The 10,932-nt window shown below is 32.4% G+C and overlaps 1 protein-coding gene and 2 long non-coding RNA genes across 3 annotated transcripts; 1 reads left to right on the forward strand and 2 right to left on the reverse strand.

The window, feature by feature from the left end:
• Positions 1–1,180: 1,180 nt before the first annotated feature.
• On the reverse strand, positions 1,181–7,839 carry LOC108951053. The gene is made up of 3 exons (XR_001975481.2): positions 6,333–7,839; positions 5,669–5,802; positions 1,181–1,191 (listed from the first exon to the last, which is right to left on the reverse strand). It is a non-coding gene; the product is annotated as an uncharacterized LOC108951053 (long non-coding RNA).
• Positions 3,839–5,012, reverse strand: LOC113475757. Its single transcript, XR_003397527.1, has 2 exons — positions 4,878–5,012; positions 3,839–3,893 (listed from the first exon to the last, which is right to left on the reverse strand). It is a non-coding gene; the product is annotated as an uncharacterized LOC113475757 (long non-coding RNA).
• An 867-nt stretch (positions 7,840–8,706) lies between the features above and the next one.
• LOC100186781 (calmodulin-like protein 4) lies at positions 8,707–10,905 on the forward strand. The gene is made up of 6 exons (XM_002125411.5): positions 8,707–8,843; positions 8,907–8,937; positions 9,299–9,439; positions 9,778–9,875; positions 10,082–10,172; positions 10,505–10,905. The coding sequence occupies exons 1-6, from the start codon at positions 8,841–8,843 to the stop codon at positions 10,603–10,605; spliced, it is 465 nt and encodes a 154-aa protein (XP_002125447.1). The 5' UTR covers positions 8,707–8,840; the 3' UTR covers positions 10,606–10,905.
• The last annotated feature ends 27 nt before the right edge of the window (positions 10,906–10,932 follow it).

Genomic DNA, 10,932 nt, shown 5'->3' on the forward strand with positions numbered 1-10,932 from the left:
ATACTTGATTAAAGTCTAATACTTGTCGGGATGGTTTATTTCAGCAGCTGTATAATTAGTCACTGATAATTAAATAGACTTTGGTTAAAATATTACAAAACAGCAAATTGTTTTTTGCGATGAATAAACTTTGTACACTCAACTATTCAGTTTAAAAAGCTAAATCAGAACTGTCAACAATGTCAATCTAAATGGTGCATTACATAACTACAATTCCTATCAGTGCAAAACAAGTTCTGATCCTATAAAGGTTTCTGGGTTGACGCAAGTTAAAGCAACAAATCACACATTGGTGCTAATTGAATGGTCATTGTTCATTGCTGTTGAATTGCAAACATACAGCCAGAAATAAATTACCATTCATTTCATTTCAATTCAAAGCGAAAGCAGCCATACAAATCCCTTGTACAGGTATACTGAGTACGTGACGTAACGTAAATACGAGTCATCCATTAAATATATAACATATTATTCATCATAATATGCTTTTATTTTTAGTATCGTAAGATTTTAAAGGGGCTTTATGTACATGAGCAAAACCAGTAGTTACAAACTAGCAGCAACATTGTGTATTGTTTTATATTGTTTGTGGGTAAAGATTTATAAAAAGACTATTTTTAAGTTATTTTTAACTTAAAGTACATAAGGCAGAAAACTTCTGCTACATAACGTAGTCATGGTGTATGGCTTAATACCCCACCCCATTTAATTAGTGTGTAACAGACCGCAAAGCTATACCTATTGAAAACTATTTCTTTGTTTTTTTACAATGTTAATTATGCTTTGGTCTAACAAAAGAACAAATAAGTTGAAATGTTAATTTGAAATTCTTATTCTGGTTGTTTTCCCATAATTATTCATATCACAAGTGAATTACTTGATTAAGATTATACAGATTTATTTTTTTTTATACCTTAGTACTTTCAGTTATGATATCACAGGATCCCATTGTTTTGACGTTTATGGAAATCCTGTTTCACCATGTCATAATGGTATATAAGCTTATATGTCATAACTATATACCCACAATGGGCCATAACTCACATTATTGATTGTTTCCCTTATGTTACATCAAATGACAAAGTGTTGGACCAGAATGAAATTTCAAATTTACATTTTAACTTATTATAAATAAGTGTAGAAAAAGTTTTGTGGCATTGTTTATGTAATCTTAAAGGACCAACATTTCGTCTGTCTCGTGGCGAGACAATATCAGGGTTTGCTGCTAAGTGTCTTGTCCAAAGACAGATAGGCCCTTAATGATAGCAGCGACAAGCCTTAAACCTGCATTCAATGGGCTACAGGCAAAAAAGAAGTACGTTGCATGCTTAACAAACCGTTTTAACCACTGAAAACCTGATTAACTTTACACAAATATAATATTTGAAGGAAGACAAGCCAAGTCAAAACCACACTGTTTTTCGGTTCTGTATAAACAGAACAGAGTAAGCAGAATTTTGTATGTAAAGCAACTATTTACCTAACTTTAATATAAATAAGCAAAGTATAGGAAGCCAACTTCTAATTGGTATATGTTATGTTGCAAATACCAATACAGCCGTAACTGTAACCCTGTAACCTGTTATTACTATTGACCGCTCTGTATAACATATAGGTAATGTAATGTTCATATTCAACAAAGAGATATCCTGTAAAAATAACATACTGTGATGTCACAAGTGGTTATATATGACACAATAATTAAGTGTAAATTGTGCCTAAAACCTAAGCACTGCAGTTTTTTATATCATGGAACAAAGTTAATGAAATTCAGTATAACAGCAACAAGTACAAACGGAACAACAACAAACAACAGAACGAATTTAACAAACTTAAGTGAAAAAATAACTAACATTCTATCATACTAATATATGTTTCATTTGGTGCATTTGGCACATTAGTATGATGTATACAGGATGTTTGCTACATTGCTTCTTAAACTATTTTGTTATGCCTATATGCAAATAACCGTAATTAACAAATATATTGTTCAAAACAATCTATTGATTTACATATAAACCCAATTAAAGGTTATAAGCAATAACTGAGTTGGTTAAACCCAACTACAAGGCATATCTTAGTCATATGATGTATTATGACCTAACCCACTTTTCATAATCACTTAACTACATGGATATGACTCAAATCATAACTTTACATTTAAACTGACAAGCGATACAATAATTGGTAAACCAGACACGTTTATACGACCCTTCTATTTCTGAATGATCGAGTCATACAAAATTTTCATTTATGAGCTCAAAAATAAAACTAAATCTGAAATTAGTTGCTATACATAACATACCCAAACATATAAGGTAATATAGAATAAAAAAAAACTAATAAGTCTCAAGTTCAACTACATACAACTTATACAAGTACACCCAGGCAATAAAACGTACATAACTACCAAGTACCAAACTAGGCGCATAACGAACACCTTTTCAATACCACATACAAGTGTGAAGTGATTCAATAAAATTGCACTACAATATATAGCCAAATGCATTAGGCAACATAATACAGGAAAAACACCTTCTGGGTTTAAAATATGACATAATATACAGCCAGACACACAAATGTACATAACTAGGCACATAAGGAACATAATATAAGGAACACCTTTTCAATACTGCATACAAGTATTAGCTAGACACTGAAATGTACATAACCAACCACATAAGGAACATAATACATGAAACACCTTAAGTCTAAAACACATAAGGATCATATTTATATGAAACACCTTTTAAGTCTAAAATAAATGCAAGTAGAGCCAGACACTAAGGATGAATACCAACAGCAAATCCATCTGAATACAACATCCTGCTCTTTGTTAAACATGGCATAGACTTTGTGGACAATGTGGTGTTCAAGTGGTGACACGAAGGGCAAAATCAATAGAAGAAAACCATAAAAAGAGGTAGAACTGAGCAAGTATGTTCATATTACATAAGGGCAAAGCTGGGTTGTGTCATGTTATATCAAAGTTGTTAGACTTCTGTATATTGATGTAATACCAAAGTCAATATTGAAGCAAGGTTGTAAAACCAAGAGAGAGAAAGTAAAATAAGCGGTGTTTACTCAAGATCATTTCAAGATAGGAAAGAAACTGGAACTGTGTTTGGTAGTTGGGTAGGTATCAAGGTATAATCAAAAATAAACAGAACTATACTGGTCTAGTGGTCTGTACACACCATTCCCATATATGCTACTGTAAGTAACAACATATTACCTAAACCATAGTTATACATATCCTAACCTTCAAAAATATGACACATTTTTATTAATTAGTGTACATGCTAATAAAACAGCATTAGATGGCAACTAAACTTTTCTTTCAGGTGAAATTAATGCACTTTTGGTTTCAAATAGTGGTTTAGAATTTAGAGCGTAGTTTTTATGAGAGAACTAAAACTTACAGTTGAAATAACAACAACAACTGCTTGGCAAAAAAACAGACAAAACTTAACTTTTATTTTATCCCTTTGGATACAGTAACGAAGATCGAATTATTTACACAGCGATGAGAAAGAAAATGAGGGCAAAACAACAGTCGTTAAAACTTGGTAAAGGTAAAAAAAACACTTGTAGTGTCAAATAAAGGAGTGGTTAAATCGACAAATGTTGAGCCAGAATATATAAATTTAAAATTAAAAAAAAAATAGTTGCGAGCAGATACGTGCACAATAAAATAAAACTTCAAACTCAGTAACATAACAACAACTTACTCATTTCAGCCAGACTTGGTCTGTACGTAACTTCGTGGTGATCCATGATAAGGATTAGTTAAGTCGTCATAAATCCAAATAATTTGTTGCACAGTAATTTGAAATCATTTTTGCACCGGTTATTTTCACTTTAAGTGTCTTTATCACATCTTTTTATGGCACCTATGGTAAAATGCAAATCATAACTAAAACGAACATATTCTGTTGGCAACAAACATTGTGTTTTTTAAATGAAATTTTGTAAAAGCAATACATAGCAAAGCATTACACCAATAAATGAAACTGTATGAGTATATGTAATATTTAACAAATTCAAAACATACACAAACACATTAATAATAGTATTTATATATAATTATAACATTATATTAGATTACTTCTTACTGGCTGAAGTACATTTAATGCACTTTTGTAATGAAACAGTCAATAACCACATACTCCAATTAGATTTTCCAATAAAATTTAATTCTCATGGGGGGAAAAATGTCAAATTGATGAACCTAACCAGACTACAGAGTATGGCAGATGCACGCGCGATTATTTTACAGACTTTTGGTGATGCACACCACAATTTGTCCCATGCACGCCAATTAATGAAACTAAAAAAAACACCTATTTAATTAAGTAAGATTTCCTATTGTGGCTTGGAAATGTACATGCTTTGCACACAGATTTTTAATGATAGCACGCGCGCACGCGAAATATAACCGTCTTACACCCGCGATATCTCGTCAGGAACTGCCATACTCTGCAGACTGGTGACCTAACATCTATCATGACCGGAGCTAAAGATGTTACTGCTTTTACTTCTACCATCAATGTTCTCTTTGCTGGAAAAAACCCTAACCAACCATTGTTTAATGGGTATTCTGCACGGTCCTTTTTATTAGTTTATGTCCACTATGTCCGCTAAACTTTGTTGTTTTTACACCACATTAAAATAAAACTTGTGTCAAGCTTTTTATTTGGTGGGGATTTTAAGTTTCTTCTTAATTGTTCTAGAAACTGATTACTGGAATCCATTTTCTTTTTTACTTTTAATTTATTTCTCATGACTAAAATATGATGAACTATAACATTTTGGTACTAACAATATGTCAATATCTAAAATTACTCCCTGTCAATTTTAATGGGAAAATACCACACCTGATAGGTCTGTATGACTTGATATTAATGACAAACCGTGTCCAATGTCCAGCATAAGACTCCCTTATTCCCTACGTAACCAACTACTTAGCAACGAATAGTGATTAGTACCAACAAATACTAAAAAATACCGAGAAAAAATTTAAACAAACGTCAACAAAGTACAATAAAAACAATAATTTCAGTTTCACAAATTTTATTGAAGTTTAAGTTAAAATTTAATTGCCTGTATGTAGCGACACCTGGCGGATAGCTATGTTTTTTTCTTGTTAATCTGATGAAAAGAATCGAATTTCTGGGGAATTTCCTTGGTTGACCGATTTAGAATCTTACTACTGATGAATAACTAACAATTAAAACGTAAACAAATCTCAAATAATGTGTGTGCTCTTATATATACTGTTTCATATTGAACTTTTTCTTTCGTAAAAAGCTTTAAATTTCTGTTGATTATAACTTTCTCTTGGTTAGCTCCGAAGTCCATATGCCAGACCATGGTTTGCGCGTAGTTAGACATATATAGGTGTTATTTATGGTTTGACGTACATGAATAGTTATAAGGAAGATGAATATCTGCCCTAAGTGACTTTTATGTATTCTAACTGCAAACTCGTAAAAAATCAATCGGTTTTATTCGTTCTGTCGGGCATGTTTGGTTTAAAGCCTGGGTTCCACGTCAAGGAAATGCCCAGCACCCAGGTTCTCGTTTTTTTGTAACCCAGGAACGAGATCAATTGCAGCATAGACAGAGTCGGCTGCAAAAGAACCTAAACCTGGAAGCCCGCTTTAACGCATTTCCCCCTCCAAGGGTTTCGGTGGTATACTGTTCATCATTTCGGAGGCGGGTGTAAAGGGCGTTACTTGATATCCCAATACAGCGTTGATGAGGCCAACGTAGATAAAACAATTGTTGTTTGTGAGGCGCCTGCATGTACAATAATACATGTTAAATATTTGCTAACTTATTTAAGCAAACGTAAGGCGAAAATAAATACGTAACATTCATTTATTCACCGAAGTTTCATTAACGAACGTTATACATGGCTTACAACTAATTCTCTGTGGGAAAAGATGGGATACCTTTAGATCACATATAATTCTGATCGCGTTTTTAACAATTAGCAGCGGTCTATGAGAGTCGTAAAATATGGTTTTATACTTTTTGATTGATTGATTGTTTTTGTTTACTACCAAATGGGATGAGGAAATATAATGAAAAGGTGTTCTATCTTTTTCCACTCTATATGCAAGCAAATCATTAAAAAAACGCATATATACGTTTCTTGGGCCTTTTTAAAGATTTAAGTTTGACTAAATGACAGCAATTAAGCGTTAGAGACGAATAAAAGTTGGATATACACCCGACAACAGCATTTTAAAGGGCAATAGAATAAAAACATACAACCGCTTATTTGGTTGTACACGTGCACTACAATCGAACTACAATGTACTTACGGGGATAAACCATCACAGAAAACTTTACGTTGGTACTTATGCATCGTGACGTCATTGCCCTCTTGCGCCATTTCTGGTGAAGATGGAAGTTGCGACTCCGATGTGAGTGCGGTGTGTTTCTTGTAATCTGGGGAATGGATAAGAAATCGCAATATAGACACAATTGAAGATTATTTTTCTATTAGATCCCATAACTTTGTATTCTATAATTAGGGTAGACTTTATCTTCAATTTCCATAATTTCATTTAATTCAGAATGTTCCTAGTCTTTACAAAGTTCTATTTAGTGTAGTGTATGTCCACATAATTTATGTCAGTTTCCAAACTAAAAAAGCTTGCAAACGTCTACTAAGTTTTCATCCTTGCAAACGTCCATTCATAACATTCAAGATGAGATGTACGACAAAATACAATCCACATTTTAGGGTCTCAGATGCTAATACGCAAAGCCAGACCAGCAGGGAGTCCAGTATAGTAACATATATCATATTGGTGTATTTTTTTAATGTCCAAGGCGTTCAGCGTGAAATTACAGATCAGTAGTCCAGAGCCAACGATTTATTTTGAGCTAATTTTTCGAGCTAAATGAGAATTATCCAAATTCTGTGTTGCAGCGGAAACGTAGATATAATGGAAGTCTTAGCAAAAATTTCATCAGAAATGACTTTTATATTTCGAATAGAATTTCAGCAAAGTTACACTTGGTTCTAAAACATGTTTCTTAATATTTCTGTTCATTCTTTTCTCAAGTCAACTAAACCCCCTTAACACTGCAACTATAGTATCTTCCTATTATATCGCTATAACGCCTATATACAGCACTATAAATAATATTAAATAAAGTCTAACTTGCTCAGATTCTATTTAAAGAGGAACGCTTACAATATACATATAGCTACCATTCAAGCTTCTTCAAGCAATTAAGCTACATATGACTTTTACTGTATTTAGGTAAAACCTTCCAAATTTCTTGCTAACTGTATGTATTGGCTAATAACTGTACAGCAAAAAACTTCCATAATTGCTATCATTTACGGATGGATAGTATTGATTTCAGAAGCGGCATTTCTTGAGTGCAGTAAGTTCTGCTTTACCATTCTAATTCTTTAATAATATGTCTTCGTGACCGTGACGGAAGAAACAAAACAATATCATTCATTCTTTCATTCATATTCGACTGCGCATTTGGATTCTACCAACCGAAACAAGTCTTGATCACCACAATATTTTTTCCAATTCAATTGATTTTTCTGTATGAAGTTTTTTGGAAGATCTGTTGCTTCGAAACTGAATGCAGTTCAAGATACAATGTTTCCAAAACTGTAACAGTGTATTGTCAAAACAAATCTGCAAAACAAACAATTAATTAACTGTATTGCATCTCAAACACTATATCTCGAAACCCTTACTACCATAAAGCTTTAAATGTTGTTAAATATTCTAAGTAAAGGATTACTGCAGATATTAACCTGGAACTGCTTACTCTAGCTGACTAAAGGCGTGAACAATAAAGGACGCTCTTACTTCCATCAATTATTACCTAACAATGACGTTATACGTCACGAGACGCTAAAAGACGAAACTAGTGTATTTTGAAAGGGAGTTCCCCTCTAAGTAAAAAGAACTCTTTTTTTATATCTGTGGTATTGAGTAGATTAGACCAACGTGAATGAGACTAGAGTATAGACACTGTAAACATCGTTAGTCACCCCATGCTATGAATATGACTACATAGTTGTGTCCACATAGCCTACCAAATTTGCTTTTCAATACAGACCAAGTAAAATTCGTACAAAAACAAAATATTTAGCGACAACAGTACTTCGTTTATTAGTTTTTAATTTGTTTTTTTTGGAACCACGTTTAACTAACTTCTAGTTAAAGTAAGGTACGTGGAGTAAGATGGGGCATGTTTTCCTTCTCTTTTCTCGTGCCATAGTTTAATAATACAACATTATTAAACTATGCTCGTGCCATTAGATAGTAAACAAACAATTTGTTCAGAATTATATATCCGTTTCCCCACATCTTTAAAAGCCATGTTCAAAAAAACACGATTAGAAAATATGGAATACTATGTGCTAACGGTATCAATCATGCCCTACAGTACTGTAATACCTCTCGAATTTACTTTGTACACGTAACAGTCCACGTACGTAACAGTCCTCGAATTTACTTTGTACACGTAACAGTACAAACGGAAACAATATTCAATCCTATCCTGCGTTGCTTTGGTAGGTGGTTTCAGCTTTGGATTTGTAACTACGAGGTAGTGGATTTGAGGTTCATTTGGAAAGAAATCATACTAGCAATTTGTAAGAGCAGAAAACTGTACAGAATTTACAATTTTAACAATCTATGCCTAAAAATCTAAAATCTTAAACATGAATAGCGTTTGTAAGATCATATTGTATTCGTTGTCTACGTTCACATGTCACTGTGTCACGTAACCATTACTACTCCCTCTAATATTTTGAATAGAAGCAACTTTCTACAAACTTTGTTAAAATGGTAAGATTTTGTGTTTTTAAAGTGTACGAAACATATTTACGCCAAAACAATCTTATTTTTCAGGCTCGCTACTTACAAGAGCATCAAATTGCAGGTTTGTACGTTGAAATTACCCCCAGCAAAATAAGTAGCGTTTTTTACAACAAAAAAACATGTTCCATACATCTTTAGACTTTATCTACCATAATATTAATATTCATGTATTATCCTACCCCTGCGTTATTTATTAACCACTATAACCCCTAAAAGTTCATGACCAAGTATCATTGTATGTTGAAGTGCTGTGAGGAATGAATGAATGTAACTTGCTTTATCCTCGCGTATCCAGAAAACGTCAAAACGACAGTAGTTATAATACGAGTGTTCTGTTTCATGCATGCAAGCTTTCAAATTACTTTGTGATGGATTATTTTATATTTTATATATTGCCATTATAACAAATGCTTTACTATTAGAATATCGAGATTGTTTTAATCTTCATGATGAAAAACAAAATGGGAGGATTATGTGCAGTCAGTTGATCACTGTGATGAGAAAACTAGGAGCATGCCCAACTCAGGGTGAAGTGAAGAAACACCTCGCTTATTTACAGAAAAGTAATCAAATAATACTGTGTGGGGTTCAAACCCTGAATTATAGGGGTTGTATGTATTGGCTATAAGTATCTTGTATCTATATGATGAAATTTTAATTTTTAAAATTGTAGAAGGCAAAATGATTAAATTTAGTTTAGTTTAATAAAATTGGGAGGAACGTAGGACTTTAACCTGATCTCTATATTTCACTGTCACTGATATTATTAATATTATATACATTTTCATTATTCATATATTTATACTTCATGGTGTAACAAATTATCACATTGAAAAAAATGCTGTAAAACAAAAAATACGTACAGCTCAATGAAATGAATTCTGTATTTTCTTAATCTCAGAACCAAACGAATATATGGATTTTTCCCAATTCCTCACTGTTATGCATAGGCAAACACCAAATGAAAATGTTGCAGATGAAATATCTGCTGCAATGCAGGTAAGTTTAATATTATTTCTATTCATTTATACTTTATTATTATCATTTTATTTACAACTTTACTCAAGTATTTTTCACCCACCCCACAGCCTGTTTTACGGACTGTTGTTTTAGCGCTAATTTTTTGTTGTTCTAATTAATCAGATCTTCGTTACTGTTATCATGTAACAATGATTATGAAGTCATAAATTATTGGATACTTACAGTTAACCAGCCTTGAACATCGAGGGAAAATCCCCAAATCAAGACTTCGTTATATCCTCATGAATACTGGTGAAAAACTCAGCTCACGTGAAGGTAAAATATTCATGACGCAAATCAGAATGTTATTGTAAAGGCACATGTACAGGAAAAATTGTTTCACACAAGTTAAGAATAAAAAACTCTTAGGATATTTTTTATGTGTGTTTTAAACAAGAATTGTCTTTGTATGTATAAGGAGAACCATGAAATAATAATAAAAAATAGTGTGTGTCGTGGACTGTGTTATACAAGAAAAAATGACTGCAACAATAAAAATAATGTTAAGATAAACTTGTTTAAAATGTAGGAAACATTCCAAAAATTATTTTGAAACACTGCTAAAAATATTGTGAAACACTGAAATGCTTACCTCCTTTATGTTGCAGTTGATCAAATGTTTAGAGCAGCAAATATTCAGAAGAAAGATTCCATCAATTATCGGGAGTTTGTGCATATGATTATGCAACCAATACCAGATGATTATTAATTTGGATATTTTGTTACATCATACAGAATATTTATATCATCATTATCATATAAAACAGGGGTGACTATACTGTATCTCAAGCCATGTTAGGGTAAAAAGTAAATTTAATTTCTACGTATAGATTTCTCAGTTGTTATCTCATTTAGTGTATATGTGCATGGCTCTTTGCATTTGCTTTTTTTGTATAAAATATAAAATTTGGGGTTTTGTTTGGTCACTCCTGCTACAGTGCTACAGAACATAATTTTTTTAATTTCGCTTTTTTGTAATCATACGCCAAGTGTTACATCACAAAGTGCATTGTTGTGGTTCATTGTCAAATAATTT

The sequence above is a fragment of the Ciona intestinalis genome, chromosome 2 (assembly GCF_000224145.3).
Source record: "Ciona intestinalis chromosome 2, KH, whole genome shotgun sequence".
NCBI classification, from domain to species: domain Eukaryota; kingdom Metazoa; phylum Chordata; class Ascidiacea; order Phlebobranchia; family Cionidae; genus Ciona; species Ciona intestinalis.